The sequence below is a fragment of the Trichechus manatus genome, unplaced genomic scaffold, assembly GCF_000243295.1.
Source record: "Trichechus manatus latirostris isolate Lorelei unplaced genomic scaffold, TriManLat1.0 scaffold00005, whole genome shotgun sequence".
Taxonomy (NCBI): Eukaryota; Metazoa; Chordata; class Mammalia; order Sirenia; family Trichechidae; genus Trichechus; species Trichechus manatus.
This window is the reverse complement of record NW_004443941.1, coordinates 524,907-548,163: the sequence shown is the minus strand read 5'-3', so window position 1 is coordinate 548,163 and position 23,257 is coordinate 524,907. Positions and strand designations below refer to the sequence as shown.

The window sequence follows — 23,257 nt, the reverse complement described above, 5'->3', positions numbered from 1 at the left end:
GCTATTAATACACCTGTATTAGTTCATTCTCGCTAAAGGATGCTGGTTGTTTTCGGAAAATGAAACATCTTACCATATCACATCTTTATGATTGGCTTGAATTTTTAAAGCAAAAATTTGCTGAGAGAGGAAAAATGGTAGATCCATAAAATCCATAAAACATCATGCACAGTGAGACAAAAAATGTTTGCAATAATATGTAAAAAGCTGTACACAACTGGGTCCAGTGTTAAAGAGCTAAATCTGAATTAGAGACTTGAACAATTTCATCATCTTTAAAACGGGGTTGATATTTGTGTCTAAGCTTATAACTCACAGATGCCGCAATTATTTCCATCGGTCATAATATACAGGGTTAAAAGATACCAGTATAAAAACTTTTGTAATTATTTATACATCAAAAATAACCTGGACTAAAACTAGGGATAAAAAGAAAAAGTGATGACGGCATGGACATTTTAAGAGTACATGCTTAGTGCAGAAATAAATGTAAATTTATCTTATTTTCACTCCATTTTATTACTTATTTTTTAATGGTTCAGATAAGAACCTTTTAAAAACCTAGGAAAACAAGTTTGAGAACTCACTATGTGAGATGCATTTCAGAGAAAAAGAGTGGGCGAGTAGTATAGTTTAAAAAATCTTTATTGATTCATGCTTTCCGGAAAAATCTTTTCAAACAAATCACCAAACGCCATTACTCTCTGCTCTGAATACTAAGCAATTTATTTCTACCAAAAATAATACTATATATTTTTATAACTAATCTGTGTGTGACAGCTGTGATTCTCAAATATTTTTAAAAAAATATACGAAAGATCAAAGTTGCAAACGGACCATACGTTAACGATTAGAAAAAATGAACAGGCAAGCCTCACTCTGACCAAATCACCGGTCCCATGAAGTGAGCCTCTTCAGGCTACAGATGACTTCACTCAGCAGCCCTGCACGCACCCGAGCATCTCCACAGAAGCGTTCACACCACAGTGCACTGCTGACAGATGACGCCATCAACGACGACAGCCAGGGCCTGAGAGAGGAGGCCTTGATGATTCAGTTTTATTCTTCAACAGAAGTCTCTTCCCCACTTTCTTCATTGATTTCATCTTTTTCCTGGCAAGAATCCTGGCTGTTGGCATCAATACAATAATTTTCTTCCCCATTCTCTCTTTCTTCTATTTTTTCTTCATTAAAGCTAGAGGAAGAAATTTATCAATCTTTCAAAGGAAAAATGATTTGGTTTAAAGGTAAACAAACCCTTTGCGATGTATGCCATCATGCAGTCAATGCTCCTTAAGTGTATGAATTCCGTTCGTTGTTTAAAAAACAAAAAACCTCTACAAATGACCCAGCTGGGAAATCGAATATTCCTGAGAACTATTTTATTTCAAAACTTGACTGACTCTTGAAACTTCATTTTGAAAGCATGTTATTGTCATTATTTATAGAAGTCAGAAATCTAAGTTGTTTTGCTGTGTAATATTCTGAATGTGTCAAACATGTTAAAATACCAGTACGTTTTACAACAGCTCCCATGTATTCAATTAGGTAAAAGACCTTTTTAAAACAGTACAGAACAGAACTGTGTGCTTTCTTGCAGGTAAGCATTTTTTCAAAGGCAAGCCGTTCAGACACCTTATGTATGTTACCTTTCTTTATCTTCAGCGAACCTCTTCATCTCTTGATCGCTGAAGTACTCAAGTATGTTTCCACTCTGGCCTTTCTTTGAAACAAACTCATCACATATTCCTAGTGCTTTTAGGGTGTTAGAATAATGCTTTTCTGCTGCCATTCTTGCATTTTTCTATAGGAAAGACAAACCTTTTTAGATGAGAACAAAAGATTTTTAAATTTCCATAAGATTTATGGGCTTAAAACTCCAGCGAAAATTAAGTTCAATAATCACAGTTGGTTAAAAATCTGTACACCCTACGACCGGCAATTCTGCTCCCAGATATATACCCAGAGAAACTCCTGAACATGTGCTCCAAGAGACAAGTACAAGAATGTTCATGCTGGTACTGCTTGTAACAGTCCCACACTGGAAACAACCCAAATATCCATCGACCGTAGGGTGGATAAATTGTGGCCTATTCACACAAGAGAGTAAAATAGAGCAATGAACTATAGCTATACACCACAGCATGGATGGATCTCACAAATACGACACAGAACAAAAGCAGCACAGGAGTACACCTATAATACGGTTCATTTACATAAAGTTCAAAAACAGGCAAAACAAAACTAGCTTGTTTGGGGATACGTGCTTAGGTGGTAAAACTGCAAAGAAAAACAAGGGAACAGTTATCTGAAACGTGACAAGAGCGGTAACCTCCAGGGCAGAGGGGAAGGACTGTGATCCAGGGCACATGGGCTCTCCAGAGTGCTGGCCACATGGGCATTTGATCTAGAATTATTCTTTAAACTGTTCCTATGTTTTATCCATTTTTATGACTGTATGAAGATATATGAAAAAGAAGAAAATAAGTTCATGTGATAGCTGTCACAGGTTCTCTCATGTACCTACTGTGATGTTTACTCTTTATGAGCCGTATCCCCAATCTATCAAAGATGAGAAAACCATCAGTGTCCTTATCTTTACTCTGTGGAGGAAGCACTGGGTTCATCTCTGGAATGTCACTTCCTGGCTCTGGGACCTGTGGGGAGGAGCGACGACCCTCCTACACTTGGAGGGAGTGGGAAGTCATCATAGTTCCTGAGAGCACAGGCTTTATGGAACCACCAGCTGACCGGGGTCCACACTAGCGGCTCAGCACGAGGCCACTTTCAGCTCCTAGGAGTAGATCTGAACTCGTATAGGGCCAGGAATTGTTCTCTGGACCTCCAGCTAAGCAAGGTGACCAGGAACGGCCCAGCATCCTGTTCTGGAAAGGGCGTGAGAGAGTATCCAGTCTAACCCCCGAATTTAACAAATGAGGAAACCAAGACCCCCAAGGTTAAGTGGTTTGCCCAAGGTCATGAGGCTGCTCAAAGGCAGAACCAAGTCTCTCAGCTCTGCCCTGAACCTATTCCACTGCGCCGTGGTAGCGCTGGTCATCCTGGGGTGATGGCAGCCCGAAGCCTGAGCTGAGCAATGCATCGTCAGGTATTTGCCTAACCAGGGACTCCAGCATAAGGAAGGACCACAGAGTCAGCATTCCACAGCAGAAACCAAAACAGCGAAGGCTGATGACAATAGACAAAACGATCACCCAGTAATCTCCTGATACTTAAACCTCAAACAGCAGCAAACTGCTGTTAACATGCACTCCCCGTGAGTAACGATGTTTAGAGAAGTAAAGTAAACATGCGTCCAGAGCCTGTGAACACCAGCAAAGGAGGCTTAAGGGCCTGAAAGGCCGAGCAAGTAAGACGGGGGCTGTGCCCCACAGGCTGCAGAGCAGAATCAAGGAACCCCAAAGCTAACTCTGAATGCACTAGCAATAGCATATTCTGATTTAAGCAAATTAAGCATAAAAGAGTGAAGATTAAAATGACCCCAATAAAAGTTAGTGCTAGAAAGCCTTCATCTGAATTTCATTTAAAATTCAATTTAACACCTAGTCAGGTAATGTCCTCTGTTGCTGTCGTAGGGGCCGACTTGGCTCCAACTCACAGGGACAATATGTACAACAGAACGAAACACTGCCCGGTCCTGCACCATCCTCACAATCTTACTACGTTTAAGCCTATCGTTGCAGCCACTGAAACAGGTAATAAAGCCTGTTATGTCCAAGAGACAGGAAAATATGGTTTGTTCTGTAATGGATCACAGGTATATTCTGCTAGGGGATAACTCAACAGCAGTAAGACAAAAATTAAATTATAAATGGCTAATGCATAAAGATGCAAGTGAATTTACTAAATAACAGCTGATAATTAGCAGCAACAGTCGCAGCAAAATAGACTGCAAGACAAACATACTGGTTTATGTTCACAAAACCAAAGCAATGGGGATTCCCTGCCATGACCACTGCACACAGAATTACTACTCCCCATGGCGGGGGACAGTGTGTCCCTGTCCCTAACTGGAACAGACATCTCCCGCGGCATCTCATCAGGCCAGAGGACTGGAAGGACTAGGAGACAGAAGAACGATTCAAATCACCGTATGATTATTTTATTCTGTAACAAACTTCTGCAGGGAAAAAAAAAAGCTGTATTGTTTCTTCCAGAAACTAAGTAACAGGTAAAGATGAAAGTCTGTCTACAATCAGGGACCTAACTTGTAGAGAGAAAATACTGACCTTTTATAACCAGAAGTTTTGTTTATAGTAATTCTTTAATTTACTGAATAAATGATTACTGAACACTTCTTCTGTGACATGCCCTCGTGGCTGAGGGGCACGTGGGGAGAGAAGAGTGTTCTGGGCAAAGGAATCTCCGTATGTGTGACCACAAAGTAGGAAAACAAATATCAGGTATGAAACTAACCTGTTTTCAACATTTAAAATATCTTTATGAGTTTAATTTCACACACACCATTTATTTTGCCACATTTTCTCTGGTGCTTAGAAACGGTGGGAATTTACTACAGCATGACCCCCCACCCCCAACCCTCAACTAGGGCTGACTCATCACTAAGACATCAGGGTAGTGCTCTCAGCCAGGGCTAAGCCCAGAAAGCAAATGTGAGGCCATTATCTGGCTAATCTGATCACAGCTATTCAGTCTGGGTTCAGCAATGCCTACTAACACCTGTCCTGTACCAGACCTGTCTTAGGTGATAGGAATACAAAAGTCTGACTTCCACCTCTAAAATTACTTAGCTAGAAGGGAAGAGAAACCGTTAAACAGATAACTGCCATACATGCAATGGGAGGAGCAAAGACAGAGGCGTACGGCACAAACAGAACAGAGAGGAAAGAAAAGCACTCAGCCCTGCACGAGGAAACAGCGCAGGGAGTGATTTTACAGCAAGGCTTGAAGGAGGAGCAGGAGTTAGGTGAAGACAGGAAGAGGCCCTAAGGGTGTTCAGGGTTCAGAAAGCAGCAGGAATGAAAACTTTAAAACTGTACTTGGTGTGACCTGAAAGTAAAGGATGTGTGTAAGGGCATGCGTGTACATAGTTGGGGGAGCAGAAAAGAGTGCAGTGGGAGAGATTAAAGAGGTTAACAGAAATCTCTATACCACGCTAAGACTCGTGAATTTATCTTACGGCAGGAAGCAGGACAGCTCAGAGTTCAGTTGCATGGGCTTTGGAAGCAGACTGATTTGGATTCTAATCATAGTCCCGCCATTCACTAACTATAAAACCTTATGAGTTACTTACCTTTTCTAAACTTCAGTTACTCCGTCTGTAATACAGAGAAGTCAGTGACGAGACCTCCTGACACCACTCATTGAAAATGAGAACAAATGGGATCAGTGAGAACGGAGGATTGCCACTGTTGTCAGGGGTTACTAACTGGCTCAAAAAAAAATACTGGTTGCCATAGGGTCTATTTCGACTCACGGTGACCTCACGTGTGTCAGAGTAGAACTGTGCTCCATAGGGTTTTCAATGCTGTGATCTTTTGGAAGCAGATCACAAAGTCTTTCTTGAGGCATCTCTGGGTGGGTTCAAACCGCCAACCTTTTGGTTGGCAGCCAAGCACTTAACCATTTGCACCATTGAGGGAGTCCTAATGAATATCTAGGGTTAACTACCTAGAGTTAAAATTCCGGCAAGGACATGGGAATGGCAAGGTGAAGATACAACGGGCAGCTCTGCAGAGAGCAAGGCAGGATGACCAGCTAAACTACCGTAATAATTCGGACAGGAAATAACAGAGGTGTCAGCTGACACGCCCACATCAGGGGTGGCGACGCGTAGACCTAAAAATCACTGAGGTTGGAAACTTGCCAGATCTCCTGGTGACCAAGCAAATGGGGAAGAAAAAGTGGCTCCCAGCCATCGACACTGTGCCCCTGACAAGAAATCATGGCGGAGGGTCTAGTGGGGGCAAGATGAACGTGAGATGCTTATGGGACACCTGGTAGGCACGACTCGCAGACAAGCGGACATAAACACCCACAGTTCAGCACTGGAGATAACTCCTTTGGGCCAAAAGTAAATCACTTTATGCTGTACAATATAAAATAGCTTCTAATGATTTTTTCCCCCAAAGTTGAAACTAAGATGTTAAAAAAAATCCATCCCCTAATATGAAATGCACGAGTACATAAAACTATATTCAAATCAATAAGCAAAGGGCTTCTGTAACTGGGAGAGGCTGTCATGTGTAGATTCCCCCACAGGGCATGCTCATCATTCTCTGGACCAGACCCAGACAGTCCTGGGCCACGCGCACCTGTCCCTCGCAAGTGCTGGCAGGAGGCTCCACCTGTCTACTGTCCAACTGTGACGGCTTGAAGTTCATAACACAGCACCTGTAACCTCCAGGGATTCTGTCTATCGTTAAGGTATGTCACCCACACAAACTCTGCTCTTAGGCAGACAAAGGAAATGACCTGAAACTGACAAATCTCCCTTAAGAGAAAGATGATAAAACTGAGTGTAAATTTAGTAAAATCAGGGTCCACTGTCCGTAAGACTAGTTTGCTTTTCCTATAAAAAGGAAGTCCTTTTTTGTAAATGTAGAGAAGAAAGAAAATTATAGACTCACTTAAAAAAAAAAAAAAAAACACTGGCAGAAATAAATCTGATTCAATTAGCCATTTTGTTTCATTTTTTAATTCTTCAAAGACCTCCACATCATATCATGAAGCCTCACCTTAATACTTGGCCAAGCTGATGCTGAAAGAAGACCAGCCATTAAACACCGGTTGAGTCTATTACTCTGAGAACCATCGGAATAACAGCGCGCTCTTTATCACGTCTACATATGCCTCATCAACAAGATTCAACGCTCAGATTTTGAGCAAAATTACTTACTTGGCTGATTTGATGAAGGTGTCACAGAAACAATGACATGTCTAACTAAATTATGTAACACAAGAAGAATGGACTGTAAAATTAGGAGCTGAAGATGTTAAGAAAAAAAGCCAACAATAGCGCTTAAATTCCTACAAACACAACCTGAGCAACTCTTTCAAACAGTAGAGGCCTCTTTTTTAGTTTTTCTTCTCTTTCTTCTAGTTCTTGTCGGTATTCTCTCATCCTTTCCTTTTCACTCCTTCTAAAATTAAATAAAAGGAATGAAATTTTAAAAGGTCATCTAAGAAATAAGAACTTATACACACAACACTTAGCCTGGATAACAAATCAGAAATGAATTTATGAGCACAGTTCACAATTGGCCACAATTCCTTTTCCAGGTTGGTAAATGTTCATGAAAAGGAGAATAAAAATCCTAGGTTTTGGGAACACACAGTTTACCCTCTGGGACTAGCCTAGGTTCTCTGCGGTTTCTGAAATCTTTAAAGCATGAAGAGATGAATGAATGCTTTCTTACCTCATTTATAAGCTGTCAGTGTATAAAACTAAGAAAATTTGGGTCAAATTAGATACTTTCTAACTAATTTCTTCTGAAAACAAGACCTGTTCTTATCCCCCCCCCCTCCCCCAATAGGATCTCCTGTAAGTTGGTGGCAAAGTTAATTAAACAGGTTCAGGTCTGAGGAGAAGTGAAGAGCATAGGAATGTGATATACAGAGAACAGGAACCAAAACACATGAACTCACCTAAATGTTATTTACTCTTAGGACACAGTCCTATAATGAACTAAACTATGCTATTTTCTCTATGTAAGAGACACTAACTCTAGCAAGATAAAAAGATTACATGGACTGGAGAACACAATTATACCATAAAAATTATGCTTAATTATACACAGGTTGGTATTATGAAAAAGCCAGTTTACTTCCTTTATGTCTAAGAAATTTTTTACTCAAGCTCATCAAATTAAGCTCCCTCTATCAATCGATTAATGCTTCATTACAAACGAATGCGGATTGTAATTAAAAGCAAACATACATATACATGTACATATTTATTGTTATATGTATATTATATATACACACAGATAAACCAGATTATTAAAAGGTAATAAATCATATTACTCAGATTTAAGGGATATTTTTCTACTGAAACATGAACATTTTTATGCTGTACATAAAAACGTTCCTCTGGAGCACTGGTTTTCAAACTGCAGAATTCTAGTGTTCTGTGAAGGGGTTTTAGAGGCTATGCAAAATATTTTTATTTTGTTAATATTAAAACTGTAACAAATTGCAAAACATACACACTAACATTAACAGACTGCACACACCAGTCTGTTAATTTGTGCCACCAGATTTCACGCAAACTTTGGAACAAAGCTCTCTGACAGATACGTTTATTGAAGAGTAGAGTACTCTGAGATAATATGGCAAGCTGTTTAAAAAAAAAAACAAAAACAAACTTTATCTCTAAATCAAGATTTTTCTCAATCCTGTAATTTGAATCAATAAAATACTAATACCCTTCTTAATCTGTTTATATACCGCTATCCACTGATTGAAAAAAAGAAAAAGTTTGAAAACCAATGATCTGGAGGTTCAGGGTTCATGATACCTGAGAGATTTTATTCTGCATTTAGACATCTGAGCTAAACTTTCATGCGAGTCATAAGCCTTAGCCCGGGTTGTCAGTAGTTTCTGCAAGTCTTTCAATCTTTGCTTCTGCTTAGTTAGGAGCCGATTTCTCTCTTGTTCCAACATTTTCTTTTCCTCAAGTGATCTCCTGAGGGCAACAAACTAAGGCTTAATTCACTTTAAGCCAATGAGAATGTTGTTTAGCAAAGATTCAACACGGGATACTTCAAAGGTGGAAAAAAAGCAAAGAATGCAAACCTTTTGAGAAGGACCTGGCTTGTGAAACTGGATCGCAACAGGCTGACTATAACCTTTTCTATCCCCAGAAATTCAAAACACGGAAAATACATTCATTTCCTGGAAGAACACCATCTGGCAAAATGTTTTAAATTATATAGTATAATATCTTACCAGATAATCATTTGTGAATAGTTTCAAACTCACCATATAAAATCAACAGAACTATGTATGCTATTTCAGCAACCACGAGTCATTAGCACCGTCTCCTAATTATTTTACCTGATGGCTTGTTCTCTTTCTCTGGAAGACACTGTGGGCCTTGGAGGGTTGCAGTTACAAGGCACAGGCTTTGAACTTGCAGTTCTTACTGGTGACTTGTGCCTTGGAGACAGATAAGGCCAACGTGTTTCTTTTAAATTTTCTTCATCTGCTTTAATGTCTGCCAAAATTTTCTCTCTTTTAGAGGATGAGGATGCATGAAGATCGAATGGTTCACAGGCTGTTAAGAGTTCTGAACACTTATCTTCTACGAGGTGTTTCTGACATTTCTCAGGAAGGTTTTCAACACCAGGAGTGTGACATTTGACCTTGCACTTACACTTCACCTTTTCAGGACACTTGAGTTTCCCTGTAGCCAGGCTTCTGTGAGCCGGCTTAGACGGCTGAAGGGATGAATTCTGTGGAAGCTTCTGGGCCCTCAGCTGCGTCCTAATGCTTCTGATCAGCTCTTCTTCTTTGACTCTGTCACTGGCCGTTGGACCATAAGTAGATCGAGGTATAGGCCTGGCTTTAAATCTATTTGTTTTCTTTCTAGGCTTAAAAAAGTCTCTTAGCTTTTTCCGGGCTGCTTGCTTCTGTTCCTCCCTTGCAATAAACTTAAATGGCTTTTGTGAGGCCAAAAGAGCTTCTTTGCTCTTCTCCTTTGCGGCTCTCCTCCGCTCTTCATTTTGCTTGACTATCTCATGATAAAGGGGAAGAAAGACATACGCAGGAACAGGACTGGCTTGGAATTTCTTCCGACATTCTGCATCTTCTTCTTCCTTTTTCAATAGTTTGTGTACCATTTCAATGTTTGACTTGGATTTCATGTTCTCTTCTCTTTTCTTTTGCTCTCTAATCATCATTTGAAAAGGCTCAGGTACTGTAATCTTTGGCACCCATTCTTTTGGTTTCTTCCTTCTTTTTTCAATTGATGGGAAGTCAGCATCATCAGACTGAATATAATCCTCAACAGAAAAGTTTTTCCACATGTTGTTGATGAGCTCCTTGGCATAGGTCATCATCCTGCTTTTCCCGGGATAATCTTTTTCTAGGTTGGACATCTCATCCTCAGAGGAAGATGCATATAAGGAGGAAGACCGGCCTAAATCGGGCTCCGAAAGCGATGACATTAAAGAGACAGGGGGGTACGAGTCTTTTTCTGATACAGATCTAAGGGAGAAGAAGAACGTTACACTTTCCACTGCACTTGACCAAAAATAAAAATTAAGACAGTTACACAGTTTCTAAGTTCAGAGTACAATCAGAAGACAGGAGCTGGACAGGGCTCGCGGAAATTATTGCTTTTATTTAGACTAGAAGCTAGGAGAGAGCCTGTCAATCATCTAGTTCGACTCCCTCATTTTACAGGAGAGGAACCAGAGACAACAAAGTCTCCTTGCGTCTGACCTCTGCTGAATTCCCCACCGTTTTCTAGAGTCACCTTCCTAAAACAGAGATCTGATCACGTGACTCCTCCACTTGAAACTTTTCAGTGATTCTTTGTTGCTACAAAATCAAGCCTAGTTCGTAAAGCCTGAGACTGGCCTCGGCCTACTTTTCCAGTTTACCGCTACCCTCAGGCACCATTACGTAAGTCACACCCAGTCACACAACGTGCGTCACACACACCATGGGCTCTCACGCCGCCACGCCCCCGCGCACGCGGTCTCTCACGCCATCTCTGCACACGCGGTCTCTCACGCCGCCACGCCCCCGCACATGCGGGCTCTCACGCCATCACGCCCCCGCGCACGTGGTCTCTCACGCCGCCACGCCCCCGCGCACGCGGTCTCTCACGCCATCTCTGCACACGCGGTCTGCCACGCCCCCGCACATGCGGGCTCTCACGCCATCACGCCCCCGCGCACGTCTCCTCTCACGCCGCCACGCCCCCGCGCACGCGGTCTCTCACGCCATCTCTGCACACGTGGTCTCTCACACCATCTCTGCGCACGCGGTCTCTCACGCCACCATGTCTCTGCACACGCGGTCTCTCACACCACGTCTGCACACGCGGTCTCTCACGCCACCATCTCTGCGCACGCGGTCTCTCACGCCACCATGTCTGCACACACGGTTTCTGCTGCCTAGGCCACTTCTTGCCTTCTGCATCTTCTGCACTCCTCCTTCAAGACTGAACACTTTTGTGGAAAATTCCCTACCAGCCTTCCTCCACCAACATCTTGGCATGATCAACTGCTTCTTCCTCTGTCTCCATAACACTGCCAAGTCATGACATACTGCCATTTTTGGTTCTCAGCTTGTCTTTGAGTTCCTTGAAGGCATCGTTTCTGAATCTCTAGTTTGCACAGAAGATGCGCAATCAGCATTGACCAACTGGATGAGTTAAATGACTTGCCTCAAGTTTCAAAGCAAGCAAATTCTGAGCAGAAATGGGTCTGAAAATTACAGACTAGTTTGAAAATGTAAATCATATTTATGTCTCATAGCCTTGAACTCTTTGTACTATATCTTTAATGAGCTCATGTTAATCCATATATTAAAAAGGGCTTTTATATTAAACTTTAATATTCATTATTTAAAATGGCCCAGACTAAATATTTTGATACATTTTTATAGTTGTATAAGTGGAGGGTCAGAGAGAAAAGACTAAGTGGCAATCAAATGACCCTCAAAACAAGACGTCACCTTGTAGGTTGATAAGCCCTCAAACATTCTGAATAAAATCCTACTTCTGTATCATTAAGAGTGCTAAGGGATAGCTGAGGGAAAAGATTCTGAAATACTTCTGTTCTGCACTTTTAAGTGTCTATGTTTTATTGTACAGTCCACAAATAACACTGTGTACAAACTTACCTGGAGGAGACACTAGGAGCATTTTCTCTGATGATCACTGGCTGAACTCCCTTTAAATTTAATTTATTCTGGTACATTTTCTCTAACTTTGCCATAGTTTCCACATGGGCAGCCTTCAGCTCTTCTAGTTTCCTGAAATACTCTGCATTAGAGTGGTATATGTCAGAAAAGTTCACCATGTCCTCTAGGCTCATACGTGCATGTTCATCCGTGCCAGAAGAGTTGGTATTAAAATCAGCCTGGGGGAGGAAAAAGCTTGTTATGGTATTTGGAATTGAAGGACAAATTAAGTTGAAACTGATCCAAATGCTGCTTCTTAAACAGTCCACCTGATAGGTTATAAGTTACTTGTGGGCTACATACATTTTCCCCTATGATATCTGAAGAGTAAGACAGAGAGAAACCAAGCTGCCAGAAAATGCTATTTTATCCATTTTATAAAGGATGGTTAGACTCTCAGATCAACCAGTAAAGGTATTTAACCCATTGTATTTATACTAAAATAGGACAGAATCAAACCACCTTTCATAAAGGGTTTCTACGAGGAGCTCAGAGTCCCTGGCTAGTGCAAACAGTCAACGTGGCTGGCTGCTAACCAAAAGGCTGGAAGTTCAGTCTACCAGAGATGCCTTGGAAGAAAGGCCTAGTAATACTTAAAAAACAAAAAACAAAAAACCCAGCCATTGGAAAACTCTACAGAACACAGTTCTACTCTGATACAGACGGGGTCACCAAGAGTCAGAGTCCACTTGACGGTGACTGGTTAACTGGTCTGTAAGGAGAAGCCTCAGAGTTCTAAGTTTTACCGGAGATGAACAGGAACATAGCTCCTCCTGCTACAACCAACCAACCACAGCCCAACTCTCCCCAGGGCTGGGTTCCTGCAGCATGGGCTCTACGGGTATGCCAGCGGAGAGGGGGTGGGAGTGCAAGGCGGGGAGGTGGGGGCTTCCTAGAAGAACCAAGTTTGCAGTGGCTCATCAGAGAGCCAGGGAAAAGCCCTCCTCCCAGTGGGGACAGGCCTCAGGAGGAAGTAACAACAGAACAAGGGGATGTACATGGTTATAATTATTCTACGTACAAATTATTCCCAGGAGGGTCCTCATTCCTTATATATACTTTTCACAGTTCTTTTAGCTGAAGCAACCACAGAGGTAAAACTCCATAAATATATCATTTTTCACATTTTCTCAGTTGAGAAACAGTTGAAATTATCCATGATACTGAGCATAAAAGTCTGCCAACCATGGTTTTAAATTTAGCCTACTGCCTGGAATAGACTCAAAATGAAAAAAGTGTATTTGCTACAGAAAATTACAGATCCAATTTGATAAGAATCTAGAAAATAAATCTGCTTAGCTTTTCTCAACAGAGAAATTTCAGAGATTCAACTGTATATAATGGTTAGAGCTAGGGTGTTTCAATGAGCTGAAAATGGTGTACAAGGGGCCAGTGTTGAGCCATTTGGGGTAACTTAGAGAAAACAAATGGAGGGAAACAAGTTTTGTTCAAGAGAATTGATATTCAGAAACTGGTTGCCAACAAATCCACAAATCAGAAAACTGCTTTATATATGCCATACAACTCAATTAAGAGAATTTTCTGATTTCTTCTGCTGTTTCTGTATGTGCTTCTCACCATTCATTACCTTCTGAGCTCTGAGATTAGTACTTTAGTAATACCCTCATTCATTAAATATTTGGGGACATGCAGAACTCAGCTAGCTGCTGAAAGATACAAATCAGAAGGACACTCTGCCCTTGAGAAGCGGCCAGCTAGTTTAGGAGCGGTGACTGTTGTTAGCTGCTGCCGAGTCAATTCCGGCTCATGGCGATCCCATGTGTGCAGAGTAGACACAGGGTTTTCAAGGCTGACTTTCAGAAGGCAGATAGCCACGCCTGTCTTCTGAGGTGCCTCTGGGTGAGTTCTCACCACTGACCTTTTATGTAAATGATCAACAGCAGACGCTGAATGAGACAGAACCCCACCTGCTCCCACCTGAGCAGAAAGACAGATTGTGACCACACATATCACAGCATCAGAAATGCCAGGGCGCTACGTGAGGTCACAGAAGCAATGCCTACTCTGGACCAGGAGGAAGAAAGAGGGAGAGTTCACGAGGAGGTGAGCCAGACCACATCAGGCTGGATGAGGACAAAGTTCGCCAGAATGGGGAAGCAATGAAAAAGGAACAAAGAAATCCGAGGCACACTGCTAATGCATCTTCATGCACTGCCTCACGATGACCCAGCAGGCAGGTACTCTGCTCTCCAAGAGGGAACTGAGGCTGGAGGAGCGAGGTGACCTGCCTGCATCACACAGCTCATGGGCATCAAGGCTAGGATTCCACCCCAAATCCACTGGGTCTCAAAGGCAGGAAGGGCTTTTTGGCCACAAAGACCAGTATGCTCAGAGAAGGGATAGGCATGGGGTGTTCAGTGAGAGGCAAACAGTCTGAATGGGGGATGGAAACAGGGCATATGGGACATAGGGCAGGGGTGGAAAACAAGGTGAAAAAGGGGCCTCAACCATGAGCCCAGGTGGCCAGGCTGAGCCTTCATCCTATAGGCAACCGGGGCCTTGAAGGACATGGGGCAGAGGAGTGATATGCTCCCTGCATAATAGTCAGAAGGATCCTCTGGTAACAGGTCGGGTGGCCTGAACGAAGGCGAGGCTGGAAGCAGGTAGTGGGCTCCTGTAAAGGCCGGGTTAGAGGTACTGAGGGCAGAATGAAGAGAGCACCCTGGGAATGCAAGCAAGGAGGCTGACCTAAGAGATTTACGAGGCTGATCACCAGCTTGGTGACGGTCTGGACTGAGGGCAAGGAATTGAAGACTTATTTTCTTCTTGCTGTGATGCTGAGTAGATGATGGTGTTGACATTCACTAATACAGGGAGCATGCGGGAGGAGTGTTTCAGGAAAAGGAGACTAAGCTCTTGGACATTGAGCTGAGGGGACAGTGGCACTGCCAGATGGAGGTGTCCAGGAAATGGTAGTGAGTATGCTGGAGGCCTGGTGAGAAGGCTGGGCTGGAGATGGGCATATGAGAGCCACCAAAGCACACAGAGGTGGCAGGTGCGGCCTGGAAGTGGTGCGGTGAGACCGCCTGGGGAGAGTGCGGACAGTGAGAGAGAGGCCTGAGGACGAAATGCTGGAGAAGGCCAACATTTAAGTAAGGAGCGGCAGGGGGACAAGTATGAGGTAGAAAGTGAGAGATACAGACAGGAAGTGATAAAGGTATTCAGAAGGAAGGAATTTTTTGTTTTACTTGAGTTTAGAAGATGAGGAAAGTCTTCATGGAGGAGGTGATGTTTGAGCTGAGTCGTAAAGAATGGGAGAATCTGGAGAATCGTCGAGTGTTAAGGGGGAGGGGGTAAAAAGTACTCCAGACAAGGGGAGTGGTATTAGCAGAGGCACAGGTGACCAGAGTAGGGGGGCATGGAAGGCAAGGTACACACAGCTGCAGGACCCCAAACGAGCTGCCATTGAGGTGACTCCAACTCATGGCAATTCCATGCACCAGAGCAGAACTGTGCTCCATAGGGTTTCCAATGGCCGATTTTCCAGAAGTAGTTGCCAGGCCTTTATTCCGAGGCAACTCTGGGTGGACTCGAACCTCCACCCTTTCAGTTAGCAGATGAGGGACCCCAGCTGCAGAACAGGGCACTAAAATGCACAGAGAAGCTTTGGGAATAAGTCTGGAAAGGGAAGCTGGGTCACACAGGAGGTGGTTTCCTTTTCCTGTCTACCACTGGTCACCTGGTTTCAAAGATGAAAGGGTTGGATGGAAGTTAAATAACTTTTCAGTCTGGAGTGTTCTCCTGGTTGGGGACAAAAACCGCAGACGTGGTGTCAGAGAGCTCTTTCGAGGTCTGCACTCCTTAGCAACGTGGCCCAGCACTCACCTTGTGAACATGGGCTTTACGATGAGTCAAACAGGCGTGCCAGCCATCAAACTGTCATCTCTCAGCCCGAACCCACCTTCTAGACCCTGCCCTGTGATGCTGGGGCTGGGGCGCTACAAACCATGTCTCTGCTTTGCCAGCGGCTCCCTGTTAGACTGCAGTAGGGGGCTGGAGGGAGACCACAAGGCTGGCGGAGGAAGACGGCGCTTACTCTTTCCGTGTGAGTTCTCTGGTACCTTCCCGCCTGCCTGTGCGGCCAGGCAACAACCCTTCACCTGGGTGGCAGCAGTGCACTTCAGCAGCAGCTGAATCCATTTTGCAACACTCGCAGAATCAGCTGCACTGTGCCCCTCAGGGACCCCACTACCAGCCACTGGCACCCCCTCCTCAGGATATGGGTCCAGGGCCCAGGGAGTCCCTCCCTAGAAAGAGGCCCTCCCGTCTCACTCCGAGTAAAGCCCTACATGGTCTGTAGCCTCCCTGACTTCATTTCCCACCACTCTCTGCTTCACCTACACGGCTGTCCTCATGAAAACGTCCGTCTACTTCCATCTCAGGGCCTTTGCACTTGCTGTTCCCGCCCTGGGATGCTCTTCCTCTAGACATCAACATGGCCCACTTGCTCACTCGCTCCTTCAGGCCTTTGCTCAAATGTCACCTTCTCCACGAGCTCATAACCGACTACTCCATTTGACATTACAGCCCCCTCCCCCAACTCATCATCATCCCCCTTTTTCTGCTTCACTTTTCTCTTAACTACTCACCACCAACTGACAATCCCCGGATTTTCACTGATCTATTTGTGTATTGTACGCCTGCCTCAACTGAAGAGTAAGCTTCACGAAGGCAGGATGGGTCTGCCCTGTTCACTGCCGTGTTCCCAGTGCCTAGAAAAGTACCTGGCCAGGGGCAGGTGCTCAATAAATGTTTGCTGAACGAATGAATGTACAGTTCAAAACACTGTGTTTCCACCAAGAGCAGAGAACAATTATCCCACACAAGGGTCAGAATCATTCAAAGAGATACGGGCTGCTCTAAAGAGCTATATTCTATTGCGTACTAAGGAAAAGCTGATTTTTCAAAAACTGTAATTAAAATACGGGAGATATTCCAAAGAACTGCTTTAAGGTATCCATTGTTCTCCATTCATTCTTTCAGAACATCTCTTAAAATAAGGCCTTACAGCAAGCACATACACAAAAAGAATCCAATACGTTTAGATTCCTAATAGAAGGGCCTGGAGAAATTGTTTGCAAAAGATATAGAAGGATCAAGGAATGGGGGAACACCAGGGCTGGAGAAGCTGAGACAAAGATTTTCCCCACGGTGGACAGAGAGAGCCTTTGCCTAGAGCTGGCTCCCTGATTTTGGACTTCTAGCCTCCTAAACTGTGAGAAAATAAATTTTTGTTCATTAGAGCCAAAAAAAAAAAAAAAAAAAAGACATAGGATGAGTAGCTTCTGAAGAGGTGTGGCAGGTATGATAAATTATACTTACGCACTGACTTTTACATCGTGTCTAATCCCTTTTCAGCTTAATACTGTTAACACAAGCATGAACTTTTCAGATAAACTGATCTCGTGGTGTTCTACCTAAAACAGATGAATGGCTAACAAGTGACTTTCAATTCTAATTTCATCTTTAACTGTCTCCATGCAGAAGAAAATATTTACTATACCCAATAACCCAGGCCAAGGACATCACTTTTTCAAGACCCTAAAACAGCACCCTTTGCTTTAACTGCTCCGCTTTCTGTGGGCTGTTGTCAGTACAGCCCCAGATTAGAGGATAATCGTCCCTAGACTGGCTTGACCCACTGAGATGCTGAATCTTTCCAGCACCTGAGCTTTAACTGCTCCGCTTTCTGTGGGCTGTTGTCAGTACAGCCCCAGATTAGAGGATAATCGTCCCTAGACTGGCTTGACCCACTGAGACGCTGACTCTTCCCAGCACCTGAGCTTCATAAGTAGCCAACACATAGACACACCAACAATTATCTGTCTTGTAGTCTGTCTACTTTCATCTGCAGTTCTGGATTTTTCATGTAAAACATTTTTTTGCCTTGAAAAGGAATTGCAAGGAATAAAGGCAAAGCTAACACACTAACATGGGTGAACCCCCGAGACATTTACTGATACGTAAAACAAGCAAGTGGAAGAACAGCATGCAATCTACACCACCCACTGATGTTGAGTCGAGTCCGACCTCTAGCGACCCTACAGCGCAGAGCAGAGCTTGGCCCCTAGGGTTTCCAAGGCTGTGATCTTCTTTACACAAGCAGACTGTCACCATCTTTCTCCCACTAGCGGCTGGTGGGTTCAAACCACCGACCTGTCAGTGAGCAGCCGAGTGCTTAACCACTGCGCCACCAGGGATCCTCAATATGCAATATATATTGTTTTTAAAATGCTGAAACTCCCAGATGTAAACCTCCAGCCCGGCTCCCACAGCACTCCTGTTTCAAAGTCCCAACTGCCTCCCAGACATTTCCACTTGGTACCTGCACAGGTATCTTAAACCTACCATGTCCAAAAATGAAACCTTGATTCTGCCCTCCCCAAACTTATTCCTCCCCCAAAACCAAAAACACAAACCTGTTGCTGTCGAGTCGATTCCGACTCACAGTGACCCCACAGCCCCAGTCTCCCCACTCAGTAAACGACGTCACCTTCCAGGTTGTGTGCTCAGGTGCTGTCGAGTGGATTCCGACTCACAGTGACCCCACAGCCCCAGTCTCCCGGCTCAGTAAACGACGTCACCTTCCAGGTTGTGTGCTCAGGTGCTGTCGAGTCGATTCCGACTCACAGTGACCCCACAGCCCCAGTCTCCCCATTCAGTAAACAACATCACCTTCCACGCAGCTATTCAAACCAGAATGCCAAACAGGCATTCTGGATTCCTCCTTCTTCCCGGGCCCTCACACAATCCAACAGTAAGTCCCGTCCATTCTAGAGAAAACTGCGCACTTCTCACCATGTCCCCATGTCCTCTTGCACCTGAATTACTGCAGCAGCCTCCTAACCAATCCTCTTCCTTCCACTTTGTCAAACCCTCCAATCATTCTCCACAAAGCCATCAGTGATCTTTTAAAATTGTAACTAGGAGCACGCGTATCTCTTAAAAGCCTTCAACGACCTCCTGCTGCACCTAGAATAAAATCTAAGCCCCTTACCTTGGTCTATGGGGTCTCTATGAGTCAGAATCAACTCAGTGGCAAGGGGTTACCTTGGTCTACAAGTGCCTGTGTGATCACCCCTCCAACCTCATCTCCTCCCACCTTTCCCGGTCCTGCTGGCTTTCTTTCAGATCCTTAATCTCTTCCCACCTTAAGACCTTTGCATACGCTGTCCCCTCTGCCCGGAATGCTCTTCCTAACACCGCTCTTCAAATGGCTGTTCTTTTCATCTATCAGTCATCAATGAAAAATTACCAACTCATTCAAGTAGACCCCTCCGATTTCTTTTTTTAATCATAGTACCCTGTTCATTTCATTCACAACATTTTCTGTCTTATAATCACTTGACTGCTCATTTTCTATTATCCAACTTCCCCACAAGGAACCCCGTGGTGCAATGGTTAAGCACTCGACTCCTGACTGAAAGGTTGGCAGTTCGAACCCACCAGCAGCTCCACAAGAGAAAAGACCTGACAATCTGCTCCCATAAAGATTACAGCCTAGAAAACCCTATGGGGCAGTTCAACTCTGTCATATAGGGCAGCTATGAGTCGAATTCGACTTGGCAACACACAACAACTTCCTCACGAGCCTGGAAGCTCTGTGACAATGTGGGCTATGCCTGTTTCATCCACCGTTGAACAGTCAGTGACTTCAAACCCAAACTCATTGCCATCAAGTCAACTGCAACTTATAGTGATCCTATAGGACAGAGCAAAACTACCCCACAGGGTTTCCAAAGAGCAACTGATGGCTTCAAACTGCTGACCTTTTCATTAGCAGCCATAGCTCTTAACCACTGTGCTACCAGGGCTCCAGTCAGTGACTAGCACTTAATAAATGCTCATATTTGTTTAAAAAAGGTGGCAATATTTGCCACTCATTAAGAAATTCAGTGAAATTTTCACTGTGAATTACACCGTGGTGCAGTAAATTATTTAATATGGCCCTTCTAGCCATAGTCTTTTTAACTCCCACTAAATGACTGGGTGAGACTATGCAAATGAGGTGCTTGTGGCCCACCAAGGGGATTGGATAGCTTGCCAATAATGTAAATAAGGTGCATGGCACCTTGTGGGGGTGAGACCACACAAATAAAGTATATGGAACCCCAGTGAGGGGACTGGTCAGTTTTGCCAACCTGCTATGCTTAAAATGAGCCATCCCAGAGGGAGGAGGGGAGGATCTCAACACCACCAAGAAAGAAGGGCCAGAAGTAGAGCATGTCCTTTGGACCCAGGATCCCTGCACTGAGAACCTCCTAGATCCAGGAGACAGAGAGAAGAGCTGTAACACAGAAGACAGTGAGAGACGGTGGCACGGGACAGTAGGAATCAGGAGACTGGTGCGAAACGCTGTGGTGGAACTTCCCAGCCCATGGAGCAAGAAAGCTGGCACTTTTGTGCACAAGGCTTACTGGCAGAGTAGGGTGCCTCCATGCAGTTATTAGCAGAGCTAAAAGAGCTTTGCAACACTTGCCTGAGCAGGGCAGAGGCCAGGCCAAAATGCCAAGAGGCCAAGCGGCCAGAGAGAGGTGTGCCTACTGGCCTGACTGGGAAGAGGCTGTCCTGATGGAAGAACTATATCCTGAGCGTTCCTAAACCAGAATTGTAACCTGTTACTTCCTTAACAAATCCCGTAATCATGAGTATTGTCTGTGAGTTCTGTACGGCCATTGCAACAAATTATTGAAACACAGCAGAGAAGTACAGATCTGTGGGAGGGATGGCTGGTGTCAGAATTGGTAAAAAGGGAACAGGGAGGAGGAGGCATGTCTGACCTCAGCCTCATAGGAATCTGCCTTGGGCTGTTGATCTCGATTCTCCTTCCCCCTTGTGAAGTGAGACGTCAGACGCTGCCCTCACCGCACTATTTCTACACATACAATGCTGCTTTAGCCATGTCATCATCCATCACGTTGTAGGGCCGATGAGCGGACGCCTCTCTCCTTCCCCTCGCTCTGAATGAGGCTAAATTGAAGAAGCACACCAGAGTGCCCAAATGGGCAGAGTCCTGCAACGTGGGGCTCTGGCAAAATCAAAGGGCTGAAAGAGGCCTACTGTGACAGCTGGTTCTCTAAACAATCTTGTGTGGTTAGTATGATATCTGGGTTTAATACATTTTATAGATGACAAAGTTGAGACATATTAACCTTTAAACATCCCATTAGAGACCCAAGCCAAACTGTGAAGAGGACAAAGCCCGGCTCGTGCACTCTTCCTGCCTTTCTGGCCCTTCCTCCCCTGCCCCAGTGTCCTCTGGCTTATCAGGCCCAGTGCAGCAGTTCACCCAGGTGTGCTTCTGGACCCGCCCTGTGTCGATCCTAGAACAGTATCAAACTCATAAAAGTCAGCTTCTTCTTTTTTCTTCCTTTTTTTCCTTTAGGATCCTGCCCTCTTGGAACTATACAAGCTAATCTCTCCATTCTCCAAAGGTATGGTTTCTAACACAAATTTGCAGTTTAACAGGGCACTCTGGAAGTATAACTGCAACCAGGGAAATGACTAACTCCACCACCACAGAAAGCCAAAACGGAATTTAATGTTTGGGCGAGTCACTGAAATGACAGTCCCACTGGTAGCTGCTATTGTAATTACCAATTGATATAAACACGTCTTCAGATATGACACACATTCTCTCATTTGGTTCTCAGACACTGAGACAGGGAAGAGATAATTATTATACCAGTTGTTTTACAGATAAGGAAATTGAGACTTAAAGAAGTCCTAGCATCACCTAGCAAGAGACAGAGCCTGGATCCTAATCCAGAACTCCAAATCTTTTTCCTCTGTTCAGTCTTTTTTCTCTATCCCCTTGCCTCCTTTGTTGTCTACTGCAACTTGCGTTGAGGGGAAGCTTTATCATAAGCAAATGGTCCTAGTGTTCTGATCCTGTTCCGGATCTCAATCCGTCCTACTCCGGGCAGCCTCGAGCAGTTTATGTCTGTTGGTGAAATACTCAACACAAAAGGTGCTGCTACAGATTTTCTCATTAACAGCTGTAGTGTAGATTAAGAAGATGAGAATTCCAAGTATCCAGTGATTTCTATTAGCCCTAGACCATTTAACTGGTGGTAAGGAGTTTTATATCTGCAGATTGCTAGTTTAAATTCAAGCTTCTCATCTTTTAAGTGAATAGAGGAGATGGTAGACTCTGCCCTCCATCTGGTGGACAGGTGTCGAGACATATTTGACACTGAAAATTGATCAGTGAAAAGGCTGTCTTGCTCCACCCAGAAGGCGGTTTAGGAAACACTGGGACCTCGGGTAATTTACTTCTCTGGTCTTACCTACATGTGTCTGGCCTATCAACTAAATTCTTGTTAGTTTTAAACACCTGCCTCTAAAGTGTTTAAGAGCCACCAAACACAGCTGAGAGCATAGCTGATTCACTGAAGTTTCTATGGGTCATCAACTACTGGAGTAGATCAGATTTCAAAAAAAAAAAATTTTTTTTAAGTAAATACTATATCCGTTCCCAAGAGATACTAGAGCGTAAGAAGTGAAGGGCTGTGCTTTGCACTTTCTAGAAACAATGTATATGCTCTCCAAGATATTTTCACTGCAATCTCTTTGGTGAAGATTGAAAGACTTTTGGACACCTCGGTTTTGGGTATTTTTCATGGGGGCAGAGAGAAGGTGGTGGGCCAAGATCACTAGGCAGAGAATTACTTTCCGTGAGGATCTGGACAGGGGACTGCATTTCCCAGGCCGCGCCTAAGCCGGAAGGACCCACACCAGCCCTCAGCCCGCACACCCAGCCGCAGCCCGAGTCCCGCCCCGCACCCAGCCGCAGCCCGAGTCCCGCCCCGCACCCAGCCGCAGCCCGCACCCAGCCCCCATTACCGACGCCCGCGCCGACGGCACCGCCTTCCCCTGCTCCTCCTCCGCCGCCGCCTCCTCCTCCGCCGCCGCCGCCAGGGCCTCTATGAGATTTTCCGTTTCGTACTGGGCGACCCGCGCCCCACTGTTGGGATCAACCGGGGTATGGTGGCTGGAGGCCGCCAGCTTCGCCGCCCGGTGCGAGGCGTCCATCACCGCGCCGCCGAGGCCTCCCCGCCGGCGCTGACCTGGGGCGGGGAAGGTGGTGCAGCCTCAAGCACCGGCGGCTTGCTCGGGGCGGGCGGTTACCAGGGGCGCGGTAACCAGGGGCGCTACGGGGGCCGCGGGGGACCAAACGGCACGCAAAACGCTCGCACGCTCCGGACACGCGGGTCGCGCCCCCACCGACCGCAGTGAGTCGGTACTAATTCTGTTTAGTGGATTAGAACGTTAGTGGGAGGATCAGGCCGCCTCTTCCCCTCCTTCGCGTCTCACTGCTTCAACGCACATTTCTCACATT

The 23,257-nt window shown here is 44.7% G+C and overlaps 1 protein-coding gene across 1 annotated transcript; it reads right to left on the bottom strand.

The window, feature by feature from the left end:
- Positions 1-1,059: 1,059 nt before the first annotated feature.
- On the bottom strand, positions 1,060-22,950 carry FAM161A (FAM161 centrosomal protein A). Its single transcript, XM_004369433.1, has 7 exons — positions 22,762-22,950; positions 11,836-12,074; positions 9,037-10,188; positions 8,498-8,665; positions 7,022-7,121; positions 1,650-1,804; positions 1,060-1,195 (listed from the first exon to the last, which is right to left on the bottom strand). Exons 1-7 carry the CDS (start codon positions 22,948-22,950, stop codon positions 1,060-1,062), a joined length of 2,139 nt encoding a protein of 712 aa, XP_004369490.1.
- Positions 22,951-23,257: the final 307 nt, after the last annotated feature.

Coding starts and splice junctions, on each gene's coding strand:
- FAM161A (XM_004369433.1), bottom strand. CDS start 22,950: ATGGACGCCTCGCACCGGGCGGCGAAGCTGGCGGCCTCCAGCCACCAT. Junction 1,805..7,021: donor TGTTTGAAAGAGTTGCTCAG/GTTGTGTTTGTA, acceptor TCTTTCCTATAG/AAAAATGCAAGAATGGCAGC. Junction 1,196..1,649: donor TTCGCTGAAGATAAAGAAAG/GTAACATACATA, acceptor TTCTTCCTCTAG/CTTTAATGAAGAAAAAATAG.